General features: G+C 45.2%; 3 protein-coding genes across 8 annotated transcripts in view; 1 reads left to right on the top strand and 2 right to left on the bottom strand.

Moving 5' to 3' along the window:
• Positions 1 to 13,724, top strand: part of LOC120955674 (protein unzipped) — a 63,477-nt gene extending 49,753 nt beyond the window's left edge. For all 3 annotated transcript variants that reach the window (XM_040376754.2, XM_040376755.2, XM_049610407.1), the window contains 7 exons: positions 7,910 to 8,230; positions 8,294 to 8,533; positions 8,608 to 8,763; positions 8,845 to 8,956; positions 9,032 to 9,228; positions 9,307 to 9,459; positions 9,531 to 13,724. In XM_040376754.2, the coding sequence (XP_040232688.2) occupies positions 7,982 to 8,230; positions 8,294 to 8,533; positions 8,608 to 8,763; positions 8,845 to 8,956; positions 9,032 to 9,228; positions 9,307 to 9,459; positions 9,531 to 9,968 (1,545 nt within the window). In that variant the 5' untranslated portion in view covers positions 7,910 to 7,981 and the 3' untranslated portion in view covers positions 9,969 to 13,724. The remainder of the gene's footprint in view (positions 1 to 7,909; positions 8,231 to 8,293; positions 8,534 to 8,607; positions 8,764 to 8,844; positions 8,957 to 9,031; positions 9,229 to 9,306; positions 9,460 to 9,530) is intronic.
• A 1,185-nt stretch (positions 13,725 to 14,909) lies between these two features.
• On the bottom strand, positions 14,910 to 21,885 carry LOC120955866 (protein germ cell-less). 3 transcript variants are annotated; one of them, XM_040377067.2, is made up of 5 exons: positions 21,706 to 21,885; positions 21,210 to 21,536; positions 17,539 to 17,951; positions 17,090 to 17,462; positions 14,910 to 17,012 (listed from the first exon to the last, which is right to left on the bottom strand). In XM_040377067.2, exons 3-5 carry the CDS (start codon positions 17,673 to 17,675, stop codon positions 15,903 to 15,905), a joined length of 1,620 nt encoding a protein of 539 aa, XP_040233001.2. In that variant the 5' UTR covers positions 17,676 to 17,951; positions 21,210 to 21,536; positions 21,706 to 21,885; the 3' UTR covers positions 14,910 to 15,902. The 3 variants fall into 3 exon arrangements, with proteins under 3 accessions (XP_040233001.2, XP_040233002.2, XP_049466363.1); XM_040377068.2 differs by lacking the exon at positions 21,210 to 21,536; XM_049610406.1 differs by having other exon boundaries at positions 21,210 to 21,885.
• A 686-nt stretch (positions 21,886 to 22,571) lies between these two features.
• On the bottom strand, positions 22,572 to 24,058 carry LOC120955867 (60S ribosomal protein L27). Of its 2 annotated transcripts, none has more exons than XM_040377069.2 (3): positions 23,953 to 24,058; positions 23,354 to 23,578; positions 22,572 to 23,248 (listed from the first exon to the last, which is right to left on the bottom strand). In XM_040377069.2, exons 2-3 carry the CDS (start codon positions 23,570 to 23,572, stop codon positions 23,057 to 23,059), a joined length of 411 nt encoding a protein of 136 aa, XP_040233003.1. In that variant the 5' UTR covers positions 23,573 to 23,578; positions 23,953 to 24,058; the 3' UTR covers positions 22,572 to 23,056. The 2 variants fall into 2 exon arrangements, with proteins under 2 accessions (XP_040233003.1, XP_040233004.1); XM_040377070.2 differs by having other exon boundaries at positions 23,949 to 24,036.
• Between the last annotated feature and the right edge of the window lie 667 nt (positions 24,059 to 24,725).

Here is a 24,725-nt window from a genome sequence, read left to right on the forward strand (position 1 = left end):
AGTGCTGTTGTTTGTGTGTGCTTATTCTTAGAATAAAAACACAACACAGCAGCCGTTGCATTATTATGACCGGCACACAAACAAAAGCGACTCAAGTGCATCCTTCCACCGGATTTGCAAGCTTGTGCGAGTTGGAGGCTTTTTACACAAAGCGTCGGCAGAGAGGGGCGGTTCGTGCTTATCTTATATTTGCGTCATTCCGGTAGGTAAAAAGGGGGAAAGCCGTACCGTGGCTTCGCTACTGCACTCTCCTACCGAGGAACAAAGATTCTACGGCCGTTTTGTCCTACGCTTATGGTCCACTTTTCGTCACCTGATGCCACACTTGGTGCTCGGTTCCGCGTGCTTCCGTGCAGCGCAAGGTGTGTTTGTGTTCCGGTCCGGTCGGTTTTGCGATTTTTGCGTTCCAGTACCGCACACGGCGTGTTGTTGCAAAGGGGAACGTTTGCGCGCCAGGGACGCTGTGATTCTGCTCCGCAATGATGCTCTTTGCGGGTTACGGTGAGGCTTCACGCTCTGCTTCGTCGTCGGTTGGCGCGGTTGGGCCGAGCGTTTGCATTCTTATTTAAATTTTGATTTAATCTTGTGTTTTAAGCCCAACCGGCGGCAAATTATTTTCAACCACATCAGCTAGTTGGCTGTTTTCGTCGATAAGCGCCAAGAAGTGCGACCGGAAACCGGCATGGTGATGTGGCCGCTTTGCTGCACTTCAGCAGAATCCGGTGTTTCCGGCTTACCGCCGACACGTTTGGACAAACAATAAATATAAAACACTTCGTCAAGAGGAAAGTGTTTGAGTGCAAGCACTTGGAAGGTACGAAACAGTAGATAGGGAAGTAGTTTGAAATAACTTTGAATTTTGTTTGAATAATGAGAAACGAAGGAATTGTATGATTTTTACATTTTCCGTATTAACATTTTTGTTTATTTTTTATGTTTCAACAGATTTCACTGTATTACCAAAAATTGCATAATTTTAGGCGTTTTACTAAATTTTCGTAGAATTAAAACCTTAAACCTTACGCTCCATTTGGATACAAAAAGATGATAAAAATTCAATATGGCTTTCAACAGATTGAAAAGGCATCTTCTGAACATATAAATTATTCATTTTTATTTCCAATACTGTCTTGCTGGCCTTTCAAATTAGATTCCTCTTCACACTTGTTCCCTTTCTTATGGAAATATCAAAACTCCCTTTCATGAATTGCGCCGTTGGATTTTGTACGGAATATTATTTGTTAAATTTTGCAACAAATCACCCTCCCCTGTCTCTTTGTATGCTTGAGGTAGTTACTTGCGTATTCATTGTACGTCAATCACGGCACGAGCAGAAAAACTCTCCCTTCATAATTGAAAAACAAAACCACTCATAATTAGACGGTTCGTTAAACGTTCGTTCAATGAATTCGGGAGGAAAGCATTGTGTGGTGGGTTGTGTTACCGTCCTTTTATCAAGCGACCTCATAAGTACTAACTAACTTGACGGCTGATTGTTTCCATCCTATATTACACTCAACCACACAATAATGGGCGGTAAATTTATGCTGCTCAAAGAGAGAGAAAAAAAACCAAGCGGGAATGAAAAAGGAAAAAAAACTCCTTCAGCTTCTTGGTTATTTCATCCCTTTCCACCTCCAGAAAAAAAGGAACGAGTACTTGAATTTGCATCTTCAAAAAATACTACCGATTTTTGCTCCCCCCAGGAAGAGGGGATTTGTGCTTATTATTCATTAGTCGCACACTGACCCGTTGATTGTGCGTTTCGAATGAAGCTGCTTTTCGTCACGTGACGTCACGTTTCGCCGTGTCGCGCCTGTTTGGTTGGCTCACACACTACTGGCTCTGCCCGTGATTTATGTGCCACGAAATTGGCAGTTTGCAGTGGCCGCGCATATTACTCACGCGCTTCGTCTTAGCACAGCAAAACGCACTGTTGAATGTTGTGTGAGCGCCGCGGTGGTGGTAAATGGGCAAATAATCACGTACGAATCACGGTGCAAGCAAGCATTATCATCTCACATAAGCTGCACGTTGCATGTCCGTTCTGATGGTGATGGTGACAGATTCATGGCTTCGCGTGAAATGGTTTGGCGGGGGGGGGGGGGGGGGGGAGGGGACATTGTTTTGTAAGTCTGTAAGCCATGCATCGATGAGATTGCAATTTATGCTCTTTGTGGCAGAGAGTATATTTAATTTTATTTTTTTTAATTAAAAAGGCGCTACTTTTTGAAAAATAAAACATTTTACGGCCTTCAGTTCATTATTTTGTGAGGACAGTGGACAAAACAAGAATGTATTTAAAAAAGGAAATGTAAAAATAATCTGAAATGTTTGAGTATTCTTTTGATATCCTGCATCATCATTTACGATCTGTTTTTGAACTATTTTTACAAATTTTCAAATATCTTGTTTAGTTACTGCCCTTTTAGAGGTTTCTGTGTTGTTTATCGTCAGACTTAAATCTTGTCATCATACCTTAAAATGGAGAACTACTTTGTTGTTTAATTATTGTTTGGCAAGTCTGTTTCTCGGCCCTAGCATGATTAATATATAGATAAGATAAGGTCCATGCCGTATCCATTTAAATAATATAAAAAAGCAAGCTTTCAATGGGACTTCATCGTCTCTTTCAAGGAATCTCTTTAAACATTAGAAAAAAAAAAAAAAAAAAAAAACAAAAAAACCTTCCCTGCCCCAATTGCATTCCTCTCCAGCGCAAGCCATCCAAAGTGACACAACAACCAACAGCGATCGCTTTCAAAACACGGATTAATTCTATGTAAATCAATGTACGCCTTTAAACACGTTTTTAATGATCTAATTTAAAACAAAAACCCATCTCCTACGTATGCATACAATAGCTCCCCGAAAGTGTGTGTGTTTTCGTTGACATGATGTATGCTGCACGCCCATAAATCAACCACCATCGATACACTGTCCAGGATCTGATCTTTATGCAAGAAGCGAACTCTATTATAGAGCATAGATAGTGATTTATGGAAAAAACGCACACCATCCCACACACGCTTCAGTTCAGCACGTACGACCTTTTTTGGATTATAAATTCCAATTCCCTCTGTCCCTTTTTGTATCTGCCCTGTTCTTTTTTCTTGTGAGAAGAATATTAATCAATCCATTCATTGCTTCTTCCCTCTTTCAATTTGTTTTGCTAATAAATAAATTGCCTTTTTAACAGACTAATTGTTCACATTGCTTATTTGCACTAACGCCACACTTTTGGTCATTAGTATTGGTGGCATGTGTTCTTTCCTCTCACCTTCATTTGTTCACACTTTCTTGTGACCGCAGCCCCAAAAGAGGCGATCCAAAAACCATCCACTCACTCTCTCTCTCTACAATTGGCGATAATTTATGAGTGCGTTCCTCCATAATTACCAACCATCGTCCATCAACAGCAGGATGTCACACCGTGGTACCGTAGTCACTTTAACCGTTGACGGGAAAACATGATTTTTACGGCCAGCTTTAAAGCATAATCGTAATTACCAAATGAGCGAATCACTACTCCCCCTTTCAATCGATGTGTACTTTTACACCACACAAAGCGTCCGAAAGCCTGTGAATTGATTCGTTTTTGTTTAAACAATACAAAAAACACAAGGTTTCCATTTCGCCACCATTTGTTGTTTTAAATGGGAAATGGATGCCCGCGTAATTTAAGATGACGCCGCGTTATACGACACATTGCAAAACAGAACAGAATCAGACAGGAGAAAATGGCCACAGTGGCCGTCATCTCGTTATGCAACCAACCCACCCGACGTCCGATCGCTACGGGCCCGGGAGATGGCCGGCATGGGTTGTGTGCTGTTTCTGTGATGCAAGTTCGCCGTGTTCCGCACGGTAAAATCTCACTTTAACGCATGACACTCTCAATTTGCATATCCGTTCGCCATTCATCAAGCGGACGGGCCATGACGGGCAGAAGCACACGGTGCTGCCACTGGCTGCTGGGAAATGCATCTCCGCCGCCGTTTGCGTTTTGAAGGCCAAGTGCAAGCGGCGGGTGGGTGGTGAAATTAACAACAAAAAAGGTACAGCATAAAATTGCGCCTATTCACCATCAAAAGGCGTCCGTGTCTCTGTGTGTTTGCTGCACGGGGCAATAATTTTAATTACTCTGTTTGGTCGCTAACTGCTGGCGTTCGCTTTAGTGATGATGGTGGTGTGTGATGGACGCGGCATAATGATGATGGGTGGGTAAGCTTTCGTTTGGAGCGGTTTAATTAATCAGATGACGTAAATATGGTTCCATTCGATGATCATCAGCTGATGGGATGCATAGAGTCGTGTGAAGTATTACTATGGCTTCGCTTGTTGCGAATAAAGGCAAATTATTGCGACAGAATCAGCGCGAAATGAGATTTGAATCCTGGTCACGGCACCAATTTAATTTGATGGATTTTTGGCAATGTGAACATTTTAGAGGTTTCAAAATCTCACCAAACCTAAATCCAGTATCAGCTGGATAAGAAAGAGCATAGAGAACCTAAATAACATTTTCATTTGCCGAGACATAGCTCTTATCCAGTTCCTATTGAACTAGAAGAAGGTTTTAAGAGATATAGATATCAATGAATTTGTTCTGATTTCTCTCACAAGCGACATTTAAAGTCGAACTAAATAATTACTTTATTAAATTGCTTTCATTCAAACTATCCTCATCATCTAACCTTGCGGGTCGTCCTCCATATAACGAAACGGAATTGCAACGGTTCAACGGTCGCGTGCAGTACTAGGCTCGCAGCACAAGCGGTTACGGAATGTATTGCCAAACGTTTGGCTCTTACCCAACTGCTACTACCAAACGATGGTTGATCCACCTCCATGGCCAATCCTCTAGAGATATGTCAATTTTACTTTATTATATTTTTGCATGTCGGCCGGCATGACGTGCATGACGATGATTGGTTAGTGTTTTGCAGTCAAATAGTGCACAGAAACGCGAACGGTTTTGCAAGGAAGCAAGAATTTGGTGTCTTCTTGAACGGTTGCCATTAATCAGATCATTTTCAGTCGCTTTCGAGCTGTTTTGGGCATGATGCAATACCGTGGTTAACGTTCACGGACATCGCAAAACCGCACTGACACTGACCTTGTGCTTCCCTCCTGTGCCATTGATTTGCGTCATCAATATTTTTCACCCTCAATCCCCTGTAAATACACACACTCACCAATCCATTATGTTACAACCTATTCCTATGGCCCGAAGGTCCCAGCTGGCAAAATGGAAAACTTCGTCGCATGATTAGCCTGGCGAAATGGTTTCGCAATCGATCCCAACTGGTTGCCTGCCGCATTTTATTGCGCAAAAATGTTGCCTTTGCCGGGTACCGTGTTGTGTTGCCTTCCTGTATCCCCGCGTATGGGTGGATTCTACCCTTGCTTCCTGTACGACAGAGGAGACCACACAGTAAGGTCAGAAAGAAAGAAAGCCCTGAAAGCGACTCCACTGTGTCGCAGTTGGGCCGTCGCCGTGGTCGTCGCCACGGTGAAACTTTCTTCTTCCCCCATCGGGAAGAACACTGTCGCCTGTGGGCCTGTCGCCCGAAACTTTGATCGAATATCCCACCCACAGATTGCGGGCAGACTAGCGGTGCCGCCAAGACGGAACTTTTCCAACGGATGAACGTGATGGTTTTGAGTGGGGAGAAAGTTGATGGGTGGTCTCGTTGTGTTCCGATTCTAATTTCCTCGGGATGAAGCAGTTCAGCATTCTTGAGGTGTGGACAGTTTGGAGCCAAACAATCGAATAAAGTCAATAAAAGCACCGGGGTTTGCAAATAGACCGATAAATGATGACGGTAGTTGACAGAGCGAATTGGAAGTTATGTTGCGGGCAAACGTTTTGTTGACTTAATTACCCAGAAGTTCGTCTTAACTAAACACTTTCCGTAACCTCATTTTATATTCAGGATGGGCAAATTCGTGACTCTATGAAACAGTTTAGTCCGCTCTTTTCCAAAGCCCAAAGCCCTAAAAGTAGAAGTACCTTACAGTTACAGTATTACACCGACGTAAAATACCATTTCCTCATCCAATTTCCACTCCAATTTCAAGCTCGCTGTGTCCGATGTCACCGCCTTTCCGGACGAACATGAGCCTTCTTACCAGACACCACCGTCTTTTTCTCATCTCTCTCTCTCTCTATACTGCACTACCATCACTCACCGCGTGATCGTGTAGCAAAGCAAGGCGCTGACAGCATCATTAGATGTCACTGTCTTGCTGCCAGGTTCTGTTCCCGTTCTATCCAACAACAGAGTTTGTTTCTCATAGCATCATTAAAAATCACATCACCCTAATCCAGCTGTGTTTTGTCGCATTCAGTCCGGGTAAATATGTTCAGGAGAGGGTAAGCTCGAGGAACGATCAATTTAACTTCTTTACGAGAAGCAATTACCGGTGTGTGGTTTAGACACTTTGTCAAATAGTTCCACGATTAGATGCAGTTTACAAGGGAAAGCAATTCGAAGAAAGAGCTTTCTTCTATTTGCCTGACTCTACAACACGTGGTTGATGGAAAAGGAAATGAAAATTAGCTATTAAAAGCATCACCATTGTTTGTCCGTGTGACGTTACCGAACTGCGCGCGCTCGACCCATCAGATCCCCAATTACTGGCCCCAAAACAAATCGATGAAGCTCATGCGAAGGCTTTTCCCCAGCCCAGCCTAGCCGCACTTTGATTGCTTTATTGGGCTAACTTTCCAGTGTCGCGTTGAAAAGAGACCCGTGGACAGGTGACTGACAGCGTAATGTTATACCACTTGAGAGGGGCGGTCCTGATGGCACGGATGTAACACAAGCGACCAAAGCGCTTGGAAGTATCTGATATCCACTAAATAAAGGACCACTTTTTTGGAGTTCAGCCATCAGCAAATGTAGCTATTCTTCTACTATTGGCACCGAACAAAGCCGACCAACCGGCTGACGTTGGCAAACAAAACAAAGCACTAAAATGTATCCTCCTCTCGAGACACTATCGACCAGCCGGGCAGCATCGACATCATAAAATCTTGCCCCGGGACGCTCGATCGATATCGAATATCATCAAGATCATTGTCGCGTCAACATCATCGTCTCGTCATGCGACACTTAATGTCCCGTACGCTTGTTTTTATTTTCTGCCATCCCGATGGCGCCGAAATGTCTCCGTGCACGGAGGACGTATTTGGCAAGGAGCGCGCTCATTGACAAGTAAGGTCGTAAAAAAAACAACCGTTCCGCCAGCACACGACGGGGATTCCATCAATGCTGTTTTTGTTGGGGCGGCATGAGTGTCCGTTAGTTAGCAGTGTACTCCTCCACTCCAGTTATTGCCCCCCTTTGTTTCGATACATTTATCAACTGCAGCTCCCCGGGTGGGAGGGAACGGAACATAGACACAAACTCATCAAAACAACCGGATCTCCGATAACCCTGACCGACAAAATGCGCACACATCATACGGAGCGATATAGAGAGAGCAATGGGGAAGTCAGCGTGATGTAAATTGACACCGAAATAGGACAACCCCCGTTGAGTTCCTGGTCCAAATAAAACCCAACCCTTTGGTGGGCCCCTTTAGTCCGTGTGCAGTTCTGCAACTGGGGACACAGCGATGCAATTTGCAATTTGGTGCCGATACACCACCAATTCCAGTAATGACCGACGGTGGTGTGTATGCTCTGGTGGATTTGGTTGTTTTTGGGAGTGGAGTTCTGAGTGTTGTGGAACTCAATTATTTCGGTCGTAATTCGACCAATCATGCACTAAAACCATATTGATTTTGGAAGAGTTTTTAACACGATTATGTATGGCATTCATTGTCCCCCTAATGGACCTAGGAGATTTGTTCAATGTAGACTAACCTTAAACCTCCTCTTTTCTGCTCTCAATTTCAGAACATCAGCTAGAAGTACACGAGCAGCGAATTACCATCGTCCAAACGTCCATTCAGCCTATAAGCCCTCACTATGGCAAACGTACGGTGGACCGTCAGCAGCACCGTGGTACTGCTCTGCCTGCTAGCTCTGCTCCCTGCCCACACGGAAGCATCCACCAGCAGCGTGTTCAAGGCGCTGGTCATCGGTACCAACACGCAAGCCGTCACCTCCAGCACGCTGTCCTGGGAGAAGTTCAGCGAGGCCGAAACGCATCTCCAGTTCGCGGTGCGAACGTTCGAGCCCGAGCCACACTCACGGGAGACGTCTGAAAGTGAGCAGGTAAGTTTGGAAACAACAAAAAACGCGTCCAATCCAGCTACTAATTAATACCATACTATACAGCTTCATCCGTTGAGCTATGTGTGCCGGGTGGAAATCGAAGGCATCTTCACCGCCGGCCACACCGTGACGGAGGACACGGTGACGGTCTGCATCGTGGCGGCTCAGCTGTCCGAGGTCGAGCGGCACCATGCATTCGAGGTCCTGATCAACATGGGCGGAGGAGGCAAGCTAAAGTGGCAACCGTGGAGTCGATATCATGCCGGTATCTTCGGCGGTGCCGTTAGCGCCGGAATGGGCAAGGTAAGCGCTAACGCGCCTAACAGTAGGCAACCCGCACAGCGCGGTGCTGAATTGTGTTGTTTTTCTCGTTGCAGTTCTCCGACTACTACGTTGCCCGTACGCGTGCGAGACAGGGCGAGGGACATCATCATCACGCCGGACACGACGGCTATGTGGTGGGCAATTTCGACCCGAACGTGAAGCTGACCGGACGCATTAATGCACCGCTGCCCGGTTCCACCACAAGCACGGTAAGGATGAATGGTTTGTTTTGCCTGAAATGGAATGCAATTGGTTTTAATATTTCGCTCCTTATCATCTTTTTCCAATAGGAGCACGAGCACGGTGACATCTTGGTCGAAATCGAACCGGTTAAGTACGAGCTGCGCTCCATCAAGCAGAACAAGCTGCGAACGATCATCAAGAAGAACACGACCGTGCTTGGTAAGAGATGGGGCGTTGCCTATGCAGCTAAGGCAGGATGTGAAGACTAACCTTTCTTACTGCCTCGCATTTTAGGTTCCACCATCCTGTCCAACACGGACGATCGGACGAGCCTGGCGGAAACGGTCATCACGTACGACTACATGAAGGAGATTTACTGGGGCAAGCACGAGGGCGTCGTGCAGGGTCTGTTCACCAAGGTGTACGATTCCCGCTCTCAGCAAACATCCAACGTTACCTGGGGCATCAAGAGCGCCACTCGTCATGTAGAGGTAAGCGTTTGTGAAGAACTCTCGAGAGCTTTGTGATTCTCTAAAACACTTCAATTTTCCTGTATTTTTTTTTTTTAGACAAAGTCAGTCAACACAATGCTGGAACCGGGAACGGCCATCAACGTGACGCTGTTTGGCAACTACACCGAGATGGAGGCACCGTACACAGCCATGCTCAAGGCATACTACGACGACAACAGCGACCCTGTCAGCAGAAAGATAAACTCTATCGTAAGTGTTGTGTCACCCTGTGTGATGAGACGTCACCAATGACTAATTTCTTCCCCTTTTCACACTTCAAGATGGTGAGCCGTGATATGGAGGACGTCAAGATGGAGTACAGCCCGGTGTACTGGATCGAGAATGGTACGCTGGTGCCGACGACGACCACCACCACGACGACGACCACCACAACGACCACCACGACGACCACGACCACCACCTCAACGACCGAGGCGACGACCAGCTTGCGCCCGGTACCGATCAACAGCACGCCCGTCGAGGGTGGCACCATGATCGACGAGGACGGTATGAGCAACGAGATCGGGCACGCGCCGTCCACCAGCCGCGATCTGGACGTGAGCCGGAGCAACGAAAAGCTGGAAGGATCGCTCGACAACATGTCCAGCCGCAGCCGGAGCCGGAGCCCGAACGGTGCCACCGGCAGCTTGAAGGCGGTGACCACGCTTAGCATATGGTTGGGAGCGGTCTCGCTTGTCCTTGCGTTGCGTCGCAACTAAACCCTCCTCCCCTACGGAACATGTTGTCCCACATCTCAAGCCAGGGACACAATTTCATCTCACCACCACCATCCCACCCTAAATACCCCTAGTTCTTCTGTGCGCTGTATGGTGAGCTTCTCTTCCCCCCCCCCCCCTCCCATTTCGCTGGAATTGGCTGGAAACTCCCCCAAAAAGCGGTTACATGGGATCGTTTCGCTAGAGCGGGGGGGGGGAACTTGTTTTTATTTTATCAAACAAATTTATTTTAAGTCCTAGAAGGCCAAGACGCCATTAGTTGTTTAAGACATTATTGCTTGCGAGTGTGCGAGAGGAGCGGATCGCGACCAGCTTTCACGTGATTGTCGCATTATCATTATCAGCATCACGATCATCATCATTCACGTTACACGGAGGGAGAGAGAGAGAGTGCCGAAACATTTGGGAGCATTTTGTTACGTGGCGTGGCGTGGATTTTTGTTTCCAGCTTTTTTGGACGAAATTACGCTCGTATGCACTGTTTCTTAGGAATATTAAGGCTAGCAGAGAACGAGATCAAGCGAGAGGGAGAGAGAGAGAGCGAGCAAGAGGAGTGATAGAGTGATAAGGAAGGAAAGCGGTAGTATGAGATGCAATTGTGTATGTGTGTGTATGTTTGTATGTGTGAGTAAAATGTAAGTCGTTACCCGTAAGTGCTTCTCCGTTCAGTTCTGTATATAGGCTTCTAGTTCTAGCTGCTGGGACACACCTTCTGCGCGGTTTAAGCTAAACGGAAAAAAAGCTTCTAACTTGTCAGCAACATTGTCCCCGCAATACCTGCTCTTTTGGTTTGTCTTACCAAATCCAAGAGCTTTCCCTAAACCTTCCCGAATCAGCACCCGAAAACCGCCGACGAGATGAAATTGTGTATTAAGTTTTGCTTGAGTTCTGTGTATATAGCGCCTGTAGTAATATATATATAGGCTGGCAGCTGCCTCCCCTTTGGGTTTTCCGAACAATTAAACCAGCCAGGAAGCAATATGCCAGCTTCGTCGACATTATCGTTTGTTCTTGTTCAAACCCCTTCGAAGCAGCCTTCCCCATTCATATCGTTTTATCGTGCGCTAAGCAGTGCGCCAAATGTGCGCAAACAAATAGAACCATTCGCGTTCACGCAAAAATGTGCAAAAATAATATGGAAACAGCAAACAACAATTGCTGGCAACAATTAACATTCCGTTCCGATGGTTTTGCGGAAAATGGAAGAGAGAGAGAGAGAGAGAGAGAGAGAGAGAGAAGGAAGAAGGATGAAATGAAATAAGTTAGGAAAGTAGACGGTAAAGGTAAAGCTGCATTTTAAAGAAAGAGAAAAAAACGCATGTTGTGAAATGAAACAAAACGAAACACGAAGAAGAGTAAGTAAAACCGCCAGTCAGGGGACAGAAAGGCACACATGTGTAATTCTAAATGTATACAAAGCATAAATAATATTAAATACACTATAACGTACACAAAAACACACAAACACACACACTTGCGCCGTATCGGAATAGTAGGGCACTTCTCAGCAAAAAACAGGAAAGCCAATTAAGACAAAGATTTGTGCAAACGGATTGGTTTTGTTTCGTTGTCAGCCTATTTCCCTCCCCCCCCCCCCCCCTTATTTTCAAATGGCACTTTGCAACATGCATCTCTTTGAGCAAAGAGAACTGGTTATTTATTGCGGTTAGCCTGATACAACTACACTTAAGATACGATTTATGTTTTTTTTTATTATTATTTTTATGTGTTTCAATAAAGTGCAAATTCATTCATCAACAATAAAACCTTTTTTGGTATTTTATTTTTATTTTTATTTTGTTTTGTGTTGCTTTTCAAACCAGTAGAAGAAACAAATGAAACACAAACACAAAGTAAACTTTACGACGAACCAAGTGACACACTTTTCTGCGATTTAAATGTCCGACTATTGCTTATTAAAACGCGAGTAAATGGTAACAATAAAAGAAAGAAAAGAACGAGAATAAAGAAACGACAAAACCCAAATAACAGGAAAATCAAACAAGCAACGGAATTGGAAAATGCAGAAAAGTACAAATTGTTCAAATAGTAAAGCGAAATAGATGAAATAATTGACAAAACAGAAAAACCCTCAGCAACACAGTTTTCCTTTGCAGCGATGCCGCTCTTTGGAGGAAACAGAAGAAGAAAAAAGCAACAGAAAATTGACTGATAACATACTCCTCCAGTAGAATCATGATTGCCATGAAAGTATAAATACATAATTAAACAAAATCCTTGCTACTAATATAAACAAAAAACAACTGACAATTGCCTTGCGTGTGTGTGATCGATATTGCCCCCCACTTCTTCTTCTACAAAACAGTGTACGTGTTAATGTACTGTGAATGTAAAACTATAAAAAAGAGGTAATTCTTGCCAATGAGAAGATAAAATTATAAATCAGAACAAAACAGCATAACAAAATTACAGCCGCTTGAAACAATAATGAAAACAACACACACAACAAAACAACAGAACAACAGCAAAACCCATGAAATCGCGAATTGTCAATCATGCCAACACATTTCGAGTAAAGGGTTTCATCCGGGAATGAGTATTAAAAGGAAAAAAAAACTTGCAATTGAGACAAGAAAGCTAAGATGAAAGGTAAAACGTGTTTCCTGTTTAAGTTATAATTTTTTCACAACATTCCATTTAATGTGTCACACTAACCGAACGAAAACTCCAAACAGAGAAAAGAAAGCGAGAAAGAAAGAAAGAATGAAACGAGAACAACAAATCATGTTGCCTTCGGTTGCTATGTTGCTTGCTGATAATTGTATTAAATGCTGCTTGTTATATGCTTTGCAATCGCTTGCGTGGTGCGCAAAGAAGGGCGGGCGATGTGTAAAAGCGTTGGTGTAGCTGGTAAGGTAAAGGGAATTAAAAAGGGGACAGCAAAAATAGCCCTTAGTGAAGTAAGTTAAAATTGAAAATAAAAAAAGGTCAAATGGTAAAAAAGAACAGGCGGAGTGAAGGAGATGAAACGATTGAAAAAGAACGTGCAATTCAGATGTGGTGCTAGATTAGTGACGAACAATTAGACAGACAAAAACATGTGTCCGAAACAACCACTTAGCGACAAGAATCGCAAATAAAAGAAAAATCCATTTAATTTCGCTTCTGATTATCGGTTTGTGTTTGTCACACTGTATTGGCTCTGTAATTTGAGGGATAAAACGGGGGAATTGAAAAGATAATAAAAGCGATAACCGAAAAGAATAAACATAATTAACAAATAACACTTAAACACGAGGCACAAAACGAAAAAGAACGTGAAACGATAGAAAGAAAAATACAAATGAACAAAAAAGAAACAAACAAAGAATAGACAATTTACCCAAAATCCTCGAAAATCCTCCCATACAAAACCCCTACGTACGCGCACGTATTGCGAATGCAGACACTATTTTTATAATCGTATTAAAAAGCAAAAGGAAATGGAAGAAACAATGCAAACACGATAAAAGATCAAAAAGCACTGTAACACACAACCAACAACTGCACAGAAGAACGGACAAAAAGTGGACAAAAGTGAATAATATAAAAAAAAGAAAACAGAGAGGGGGAAGAGCACAAGTTAAATAATACCAAATAGATGTAAAAACAAAAGCAAACAAAAAGCAAAAAGTCGGGGTTTGCGTACGAACCAGAATTGCAGAAGAACCAAGCACGACTACATGTGGCAAAAAGGAATTATAAAAAGGTCGAAATAATAAAATCGTCGAAACAAAAGCACACGATCGAACGAAGTCAAGAAGCTAAAAAGGAAAGAAACAAATATAGATTTAAACTTTAAAAAAATTAAAAACACGTTTTTAAGGAAAATTTTATTTTAATTTTAGTACAATCAGCGGTACCGGCGAACTCGTTCGTTCCTGGGAACGTTCGCCGCGACGCTCATTTTCACTCATTTCATAGCCCTCTAGATCAAAAATTAGAATACCGTATAGATTTTGTACCGGCCAACCTAGTGGTACAACCCTGTCCACTCATGAGCGACGAATGTTTCGCCGGTACGGCTGAATAAAAACGTGTTTTATTTTTTTATTACAGTAGAACGTCGATTATCCGGGGACGGATTAACCGGCGGGCGGCTTAACCGTGCGCATAAATCTGACAGCTGATCATACGTACAGCGAAAGTTTGCAGCGATAATCAATTGGGTAACCAGTTTCTTGTGCAGCTCGGTAGTGTCTAGGGGTATTTTCGAAATTCATTTTTGTTCATGAACAGTTGTTAAACCTGCAGTCATTGATTAAAATAATATTCTACTAACGATTAATCGATTAATTCTAGGTGAATTAATAATAAAACTAGTGAATTTGATATGTTTTATATGAATTTGACATTTCTTGGACCATTATCCGTGCAAATCGTTTAACCGGCAACCGTCCGGTCCCGAGCTGCCCGGATAATCGACGCTCTACTGTATTTGTATATTTACCGTACCGGCGAACTCGTTCGACGAGAAACATTCGTCGCTCATGAGTGGACAGGGTTGTACCACTAGGTTGGCCAGGCTAGGTTATACCACTAGGCTATACGGTATTCTAATTTTTGATCTAGAAGGCTATGAAATGAGTGAAAATGAGCGTCGCGGCGAACGTTCCCTGGAACGAACGAGTTCGCCGGTATGGCTGATTTATGGTTTTCTGAACAGGGTTACTTAGATCATTTCAAGTACATTGCCCCAAATCCAGCGTGGTGAGAGAAAGATACACAGCAATAGAGAAAGAAGACACGATTCACCCTAGCAACGTATAGAAGCAGGGGAGAGTGCAATCTAGAGCGTAAGGTGCATTTGAGAGAGTTGATGCGAATAATGCTCGCTAATTACGGCGATGTGATAAGCATTACATTTCCATAACCAAACGTAAGCGACTTCAATAAAAAACCAACAATAATAATGAAAATAGGTATTCTTTCAGTTTTGCCATTGCACTTAATTTATACGTTTTTATTCCGCTTGTTTTTTACGAGCCAGCATCTTTCCGGAATGCTGCTGCTGTATACTGCCCTGTCGTATAGTATTAGAAAAAGAGGGTAGAATTATTGCACCCCCTCCCCCCTTCTTATCACTATCATCTAATGATTAAGCGCACCTAAACACGCACGAAGAAGATTGGAGCGAACGCGACGGTTGAGAGGGTAAAGAGCGGACGTCCAGTTTTAAATAACACTATACTCTTGTCCTGCCTTACACTCTGGTATTTTGCGCTTTGTTAACAACCTTAGTTAAATAGTATAATGTGAAGTTGGTTATTTAATTATTTTCACTTGTAAAATATAGCAACAACAGAAAAATACAGCGTCTCTTCCCTAATAAATGGCTGCAAAAGTGGCACGATAACGGTGCACCTTACCTCCCGCGGACCGATTGTGGGGCATGATCGGATATTTCTTATCCTGCGACGTATTTAAATAGCGCCCTACGACAAAAGTGGTAGCAGCGCGCCCTCCCCCGCCGGGGCAGAACAACCTTAGCAAGACACAATAATTCCAATTCTACTTTAATTTCCTTTCCAAATTCCTCTCTCGCTTACAAACGCGCAACAAACTCGATTCTTGTAAAGCTAATTCCTATCGTATTCCAATTTGCCAGTACAAAACGTTTCGCCTTTCTACCCTCCCCTGCCTGTACACATATACTACTAAAATCTAGTAAAGAAAAAAATAATCTGAGTTCAAAAAATAAACCTCTTCTCTCTTGATTCTTCGGTCTCCAAAAAAATGGCGACCGAATGGCACACTTTCCCCCCATCTCTCTCTTTCTCTCCCTCTTAGTCGATCGAACCTGTTACGCTAAGTACACTTACGCCATATTGCCACCGAGATGTTTTCTTGTGCGATTTACCGAACACAACCGTTGGGCGTTGTTGGGTGGTTGGATCACCGCACCAGCACCTGCAATCAGGACTCGTTGGCCAGCATCCGATTCGAGGACGAGGCAGACGAACCACCGTCAAGTGATTCCACCGGCCCATTGCCACCGGCAATCCCCTCTACCGATTGATTCGGCGAACGTTCGCTCGCTTGTGGTGTCGTTGCTGCTGCTGCTGCTGCCGTTGCTTGATCCCCTTCCTTCGATTCCGCACCCTTCCCACTGGCTGCGGCAGCAGCTATCGCCTCTTCCGGCGGTGCCACCAGCATCATATTGACGGACACCAGCAGCGGAAAGGTGAGCTCCCGATCGAACACCACCAGCTGCGTTTCCTCGTTCTTCTCGAGCGATATCGACAGGATCGGGGACGTTTGCTGGTGCTTGATCTGGCGCAGCTCGTTCAGCGAGGCAAGCGAAACGCGCACCAGAAACTGGCGCGCCACCCGCAAGCTTAGCAGCCGCTCGTTCTCCGTCCGATGGTGGCGGCGGATGCGCAGCGAGCGCGTGTCGGACGAGAGCAGCAGATCCAGCCCAAAGTGGAACCCGGTCCAGCGCCACTTGTGCAGCACGTTCTCGTTCAGTATGCGGCCGCACCGGATGCACGATTCGAGGAAGACGCGATCCTCGCAGGCGATCGGTTTGTCCAGCGACTGGTCAATCGTTAGCACGTTCGTCCACTGCTGCATTAGCGGCTTGTGGAGCCATTCGATCGGAATGATGTTGTCCTGCCGCAGGACGCGAATGTCGACGTGATGGTTCAGGAGGTTGTGCAGTCGCAGCGCGCGGAAGACACGTTCGTACGGGACGCCCTCGGGGGTGGCCAGGAACGGTACGGAGCTGGTGCGTTCGGCAAAGTATCGTTCTTTCGGGTGTTCCACGCCGTCCGTTGTTGATTCGTCGGGGAAGAGTTTTAGCGCCATCCAGTAGCGGAGCAGCGTGTAGACGGTGAACTCGGTTTGGACCACGTACAGGTCGGCACTGGAGACGAGCTGTTCCATCAGTTCGAAGCTGATTAGCCGGAGCCATTTCGGGGCACGGTGATAGAAGCTGAGCAGATTCACCAGCAACCAGCCGAACGTGGACTGTTTGACCATCTTCACGCCGTACTCGCAGGCAGCTTCGTAGTAGAGGACTGCAGTCTGGAGGGAAAATGAGATAAAATTCATTTAGTACAGGGATTAGAAGCTTTGGAATGAGAAACCCTCCGAATTCTTACCTCCGCATTTGTCGTTTCCACCATCACCTCCGCACACCGATCGATCAGACTGTCCAGCTGAAACAGGGTGGCCGTTGCCAGCGTAGACACAATCACCTTCGGTTCCAGCACGACCTCATCCATGTACAGCGACCCAAACACCGAGTACAGCGATTCGATCGTTATTTTCGGATCAATAATCTCGATATGCACGTAGTCCTCGTCCGCCTCGCGCCACGACCCATTGAACATGCTCGCAAAGTACGGACTCTGGCTCAGGTACACCTTGTGCAGGTGCCACTGCTTCCCGAGCGCGTGCACCGTAATGTCCGAGTTGCGTTCCTCCTTGAACAGGGCCTGATAGATGTACTTTGCCGTGGAAACTAGCTTTTTCCTGTGGGGGAAACAAGAGGTGAGGAAGATTTATTTACACCCTCCAGACTATGGATAGTGTTGCCCGCTGCCGTTACCGTTTCGGTGTTTGCAGTGATTTATCCAGCAGATCACTTCCATCACCACTCTCGTCTGCGCTTTCGTCTTCGCGTTTGCGTTTCCGGCCGCGCACCGATTGCGACACGCTGCCCAGCTTGTTCAGCACGTTGCCCATCGTTGTAGGGTCTCACGCGGGAATGGGCGTTGTCTTAATGGGGTTGAAGGTGAGCGGGGGGGGGGGGGGGGGTCGTTAATGGGATAAGCAAACTGTGCCTGTGCTAGTAAAACTAAGCGCTCTATCCCTGTTTTGGAATGATCACTTCTATATCACTGTCTAGCGTTTCATCCGACGTTCCACCAGTGTGCACACTTCATTTCAAGCTGAGAACGCCGTTCTTCTCGTCACTCTGGGCATGTGTTAATTGCAGAGTTTCACTCCTTTCGCCAGAGACTGAAAATGGAAAATGAAAGAAAGAAAAAGGTGTGAAAAATGGAAGCGAATAAGATGCACATTTGGTGAAGGTGTTTTGCATGTGTTAGGTATGTTGAAACCGTTTGAGCTGTATTATTTGCTACTAGATTGCTTTGGAAATGTTTTAAATAATTCTTTTAAATGTTTGCTACGATAAATTTTAACTTCAATAAACACTCATATTACTAATTTTTTTCTTTTCTTTGCGTAGAGTAATAGGAATTAAATTCGACCCAACTGGAATTAACGTCGAATCCACTCTTCAGAGGCTCATTGGAAATTCCTATTGGATTTGCACAAAAAGTGTGTGTCATTTCTAGTTCACTTCAGTTCCTGTACATTTCCTGTAAGAAAGAATAAAGAAAGTGACACACAACTATGAAAACCCCTTAAAACCCCTGTTTTCAGTAGCTTCTGGGGAATCGTTCCTTATTGCAATATTCTACCACTATTTCTTGGGAGCAAAGCACAGATTTTACACGTTCGTATAATAAGCTTCAACATAAGCTTCTAAAATCACAAAAAATGCTCTTAAATTTATCACATAACTAAGATGAAACACAATTCCTTTCTTTATACACAATTCCTTTCTCACGAAACAAAAAAACTGGTCAACCAGACATCCTGCTGTTTACGTCCACGAAAGACACCATACTTTCCGACGCACGCTGCTGCTGCACTAATACCAACTCCTGTTTCTTCGCTGGCGAGAGAGACAAACAAACAATACTGAAGTCATACACGGGCTGGTGATCACCGAACCGTGGCACCATTGATTTCCGTTCATAAAATCAACACAAAAAAACAAACCTCCCCGCGAAACAAGTGCTAAAAATAAGCACCAAAATCCAACGTGGGACATGAAGCGACGATCAACTTCACATTGCTTGCATTTTTTTTTTTTTTTTCTGGAGACGTTAGGAACATTTCAAAACGAGTGTTGTCCCGTTGCTATGGCGTCACATGAAACTTCCCCCTCTTGCTCTTGACACACACAAGGCACACAGGGGGTACGTACGCGCAGAATGATATTAAACCTTCCCAAGATGGAACGTTTCCCCAAAAGTGTATTGGAATTCGTGAGGTTGCAAACAGCAAAAAAAAGCGGAAGAATTTGAAGTATTTGCAGGGAGAATTTTGCCTAGCGCAAAACCACAAAACAAAAAGGTAATCGATCGTTTTCCACATTCCCTAAGCACAGTGAATTTTAAATTCTAATAGATTGAGAATGATTTGGAGCTCGCTTGAACGTGTGTCGCATTATTCAACCGGACGATTATTAACATAATCAAACACACACTTCTCTACCCACATTGCCACTTTCTTCTTCCGCCAGCTGGTGATGTCATTATCCCGCACGACACTTTTTCGACCATGCCCGTGAAGTCACTTTTTTGTTCAAATATCCACCAACTGGCCGCGCAAGCAGCAACGACCAGCGAGAAAAAATTAACTCCTTCAACACACGAATTGCCACCCTTTATCCCAATGCTCACTTTGTTTGAATCGCCGTTCGGGCATGATGTCACCTGAGCGGTTCGTCTGTGTGAGCCTGGCCGCCCTCACTGTCCTGCAGGCTGGGTTTTTTTCAAGCTTCAAACCTTTAACTAATCCTCTTCTATGCAACTGCTTCGGAATGATTTGTAAGTAGTACTGCACCAACACTGCATCGGAGCCCATTGTAAACATTAGCGCCCTGCGTAAAACAAACAAAACTCTCCGCACAAGACAATCTATGACGTGCTGTGTGTGTTTGTGTGTGTGTGAGAAGGTAATCCCCCCACTACCCCAAAAACATAACCGAACAATGGGTTTAAAGCACGCGCGCGCACAGCACAGCACACTACTAGCATACATTTATGCTGGGCCATCGTTCACGTGCGGTGACGACCTCGACCCAACTTTCAAATGGGAAAAGGAAGGGGGGTAGGGTTGTTCAAACCATTTTGGGATTCCACTGAGTAAAACGGGCGGTGGTGGTGGTAAATGTCGTGGTGTATTGTGGTTCTTTTTTTTGTAGAGAAACACGAACGTTTCCCTCCGCCTTATGCTCGATGGAGGCAGCAAAGATCAGCTGGGCAGTCCGGTTCAGGCGGTATGGCAGTGCTGGAGCGATTTTAGACCCCAAAAAGCGACCAAGCTTATTGAGCAATGGAGCAAACCTCCGGTCGAACGTGATGAAAACGCTTCTCCAAAGAAAATAATATGCTACCCTCCGCCATCGAGAAGCATAGGTATGGGGCGGCGGCCGCACGGGATGATCGTGTGATGTCATCGCGCTCGCGCGCACTGCTAGTGTGGGTGTGCAACCCAGCCACCAGCCAAAGCGCATATGTACGTTCATTGGGAAGGGTGTGTAGATGCGATTTTATTTACACATGGCACTATGGAGCGTTTAACCGACGCATGACGACATCTCCACCGTACCCGTACGCAGCTCGGTCCGAGGAATTGGGTGTACGCATTGGTATGAAAATTGACGCCACCCTGCGTAGCCAGCGAGCCAGCCCGCTCGGAGCGCGATTGGTTAAATAATACCAGCCCCAGGCGTCACCGGGCAGCGGACTACTGGAGGAATTATTGCTTGCTGATCTACTCTCCCCCCAACGATGATTCACACAGCTGCTTTGTTGTAATTCTCAGTCGTAATTTCGCAGCAATGTTGGAGCGCTAAAATGGCAACGGAATCACATTACATGGCGGGGGGACGCACCTGGAAATGGATCGATTAAAGTAGGCAGCAGAGCAGAGAGTAGTGTTTGGTAGCGGTCTGGTTGGGAAGGGAAGGATGCATTTTTAGAATCTAGACGTTGCTAGGGGTAACAACAACGCGATGAGGCATAGATTTTGGAGTGACGATTAAAAATAGAACAACTGTTTGGAAGCGGAAAAACAGTTTGCATCGCATTGACACGGCTTGTAACTGGGTGCAGTTCGCTTCTGTTTCAAGCTGAATGTGATTTATGATCATTTACAGAACGATATAGCTCTGTTTGTTCTGTGTTCACGCAATCCATCCCCTTCAGCTCTTCATTTGGTGGACTTTTCACCTATTTGGCAGGGAATGCTGCCTCTCCCCTATTGAGCAGTGCAACGTGCCGCGCGCCAAGGTTTGTGTCACCCTCGTTTGCAATGAACTTATTCTACAACCATCTTTTACATCCTATCGCACGAAGGCTTCCTCCCGAACCTTATCTGTCGGCGGAATGTCACACAGCTGGTGTGTGCGTTACTTACTGTGGGGCGTCCGCCGGAACGACGATAGCAACCACAGATCATGCGATCGTGTTCCAATGGTCAATCTACGGGTCAAACGCACACAAACACCAATGCACTGGGGTTGAGAAAATAATGTTTCACGGCTATTTTTCACGAAACACGATGCCCGAGCACGGGCTTTCGCTATCCTTTGCTAAATTCACACAGATCCACAACCAGATGCGTGTATCATCTGTTTGTACTTCCACTATTTCCGCCGTTCTAATAATAACGCGTGATGATGGCCCGTCGGAGGAGCGCGATTTCCTTTCACTTTCCCATGCCTGGGACACTGGCCTGCCCTCACTAAACCGAACACAAAGTTTTTGTTGAATTACAATATTTTAAACCATTCACTTTGGGGGGTTTGTTGCATACAAAGCGCAATAAAAGAGCGACGGGAAAAAAGGGCTATTGATTGGTTCGCGAGGAGTTCTGCACTTTGCGAGCGCTTTGTGACATCACTTTTGTTTACCTTTTCGCGGGGAAGCATAGACGAGAGTTTTGGGTGACGGAAATTACGTCGTAGTTTTCCACTGTTCACCCCCTACTACCACCACACCACACGCTTTTCTAATTCTGTTTCGCACGGGGAAAAGCGCTCGCACCGAGGACGTCCACTGCTCGCTATGCCAGGGGAAAGAATAACAAAACAAAACCAAACACACGATTGCGACAGTTGGTGCGCAACTGGACATGATCCGTTGACGTTTAAAATGTGACATTTCAACGGCTTTTTTTTGAGACGAAAATAGAAGCGTTTTCTTGTGAATAATTCTATTTTCTTAAGCTTTTCCTTCAATTACAAGGGTAATTTATGGTCTGTTGATGACGAATTGATGTACTGTGGATTAATCAGAGGGTATTTGAATATTTCCATTTAAATGCATGTTTTTGAAAACGTTTCCGATTGTTTCGTTTATAACAAGGTGGCGAGGTGTCCGGCCTCGTATTGCGTTGGCAAATTTCAAACCAAACTATCCAACTGTACGCTATTTTCTCATTTGTTGGTTGTACATTTCATTGTATTTCATATAATATACTGTGTTCTGCTCGGTGTTTTGAATGCCGATATCGGAAAAGTTTTTCTAATTCGTTTTTGCATCTATAAACGGTTGCCGTTGGTTTAAGGATAAATTTTGAAATCCGAATGAAGCCACAAGCGCCAAAGCCATTTCAAATAACGAATGATGCCCTAAAAATAAACAAACAAGAACATCTGATTGATTCTTATAGAGCTGAAATATAACAAAAATTATTATGCATTTATAAACTATTACTTTCTCACTATTCTATTGCCCCTTTTGGCAGCACAAACACACATACACACACTGGAGAGAATAGATTTTCCTTTTTCCAAGTAGATAACACGAATTTATTGGGTATCCAAAACGAGCCTGTGCTTTCTTCTCCGACCGTTCACACCACGGAACCGATGAATGTTGTTCCGGTTCCGAATCAGTTTACATGGCTGTCCAGCGGGGCAGGAGCAGATGGACACGATCTGGATTGGATGGATGGATAACCCCTCGGCCGGGTGCGTGTGTGTGGACTTTTCTTCTTCGATTCTTCCTCAAAAAAGCACACCATCACATACACATGTACACACACACTACACAACTCGGAGTGCATCGCTGCCCCAGCACGCCACACACTGCACAACCAACGCCGCCACCAGCCGCGTGCAAAAAACGGCCGGAAATGACACACCCGCACGCAGAAGATACATCCCCGCTGCGATAAACTCGTACTCTCTGACTTCTTTACTTCCGCCCACCGCCCGGTTCCATCGGAGTCTTCCCCTCTGTGCACAGTAGGTTGTTGCCTTAGAAACGGAGCTTCTGGAAGAACCACTTATTCTTGCCGGTCTTGTGTCGCTCCTCGAACTTGCAGCGGATCTGGTTGCGGGCCTTCTTCCGCTTGGCCGGATCCTTCATGTCAGCCACGCTGTATTTGCTGTCCAGGTTCACATCTGGCACGCTGTAGCGCGTCGGCATCAGATGGTTGTAGTTCAGCATCTGGAAGGAGAAAAAGCGGGAGGAGATGATAAGACCGGGTGTCATTAAATACCAACAGCCGCATGCCGCCGCTGCTGCCACTTCCATCGGGTGTGTCGTGCTTACCTTGATGAAGGGCTTGATCTTGCAACGCTTGTGGATGCGATCCTTGCTCATATTTCGCGTCACACGTCGCGGGTAGCGATCGATGCCGGCAACGAGGGCCTGGCCGAACTGCTTGTCCGACGTGCCGTCATCGAACGTCTTCATGATGATTGCCTTGCGACCGGCGTACCGTCCACCGAGGACGAGTACCACCTTACCAGATTTCATAATCTTACCCATTTTGGCCTGCCGGAGCGGGGGAAGAACAATGAAAATGCGGTTATTAATAAAACAATTCTCTAAATCCAAATACCGCTTTCTGCGCGCCGAAAATCGAGTGAGCAAAAGGAAGCGAAACGGGAACACGCGTTTGCCGACGACACGAGTGCAACCACCACAAACAACCCCCAACAACACACGCACCACACCACCAGCAGCAGCCGCACACCCGAGGGCACACACCGCATTTTCGTCTTGGCACGGTTTCACGCACAATTTCGATAAAAGTTGCTATTTTCTTCATCGGTGTCGGTGGGCACATGTCGCCGCTTCCATTTGCGCTTCATTTTCACTCGATTTTCCGGCACTTTGATGCGGTTTTGTACGCCTATTTTACCTACTTAGTGAAATGTGTTTCACTGGCACTGATGGCCGACCGGAAAAAGAACCCGAAAGAGACGGCACACGCTGACGTTTGCTTTTCGCCGGTTTCGCCCGGAAATTCAAACTCGCCTACCGGGTGCGCTGTCAGCCCGTTTGACAGCTGTGCTGGGGCGAAGTTGTAGCACAGTTTGCGAAGGGGATATTTAAAATGGTCGTTACAAACTGTGCAATTATACGTTTTTGTATTTTGAGCTGCAGGAATGATACACTATGTAATTTATGACAATCAAATCGCATTAAAGGAATATTTTTGAAAGCAGAAAATGTCGCGACAAAGTGACTGACCAAGAGTTGGGTGCTAAACAAAATGTCACCAAGCGTGTGATGGTCGCATCAACTGTTTGAGTCTCACCTCTGATCATCACAGTACAGCTCGTGACGCTGACATTATTTTGTTTCAGCCGGAATTTGTCATGACTATGTCAGTCAGAGGCAGAACTGATCACAATAAAAAAATGTCATGACATAGTGACTGATCAAGCGGTGGTAGCAAGGTGTATGGATATTAGTAGGTGAAGTGCTTCAGAGCAAATTGACATTTCACGACTTGACATAACAATACTGGGGGCTCCGGTATTAAAATTGGGGAAGGCTGGAGGGGGGTATAGAAAATTGTATGCGATTTGACATAACAATACTCAATGATGGCGCCCGGAAAACGCGCTAACAATTCACCTCCTTAATAAACACACCTTGGGTGGTAGCAAAATGTAACGAAGCATGCATTGAT

The sequence above is a fragment of the Anopheles coluzzii genome, chromosome 3 (genome assembly GCF_943734685.1).
Source record: "Anopheles coluzzii chromosome 3, AcolN3, whole genome shotgun sequence".
NCBI lineage: Eukaryota > Metazoa > Arthropoda > Insecta > Diptera > Culicidae > Anopheles > Anopheles coluzzii.

Excerpts from the sequence above, each read along its gene's own strand:
- LOC120955866 (XM_040377068.2), bottom strand. The coding sequence starts at position 17,675 with ATGGGCAACGTGCTGAACAAGCTGGGCAGCGTGTCGCAATCGGTGCGC. Across the intron at positions 17,463-17,538 it reads TCACTGCAAACACCGAAACG|GAAAAAGCTAGTTTCCACGG; the intron begins GTAACGGCAGCG and ends TTTCCCCCACAG. Across the intron at positions 17,013-17,089 it reads TGGAAACGACAAATGCGGAG|ACTGCAGTCCTCTACTACGA; the intron begins GTAAGAATTCGG and ends TTTTCCCTCCAG.
- LOC120955867 (XM_040377069.2), bottom strand. The coding sequence starts at position 23,572 with ATGGGTAAGATTATGAAATCTGGTAAGGTGGTACTCGTCCTCGGTGGA. Across the intron at positions 23,249-23,353 it reads AGATCAAGCCCTTCATCAAG|ATGCTGAACTACAACCATCT; the intron begins GTAAGCACGACA and ends TTCTCCTTCCAG.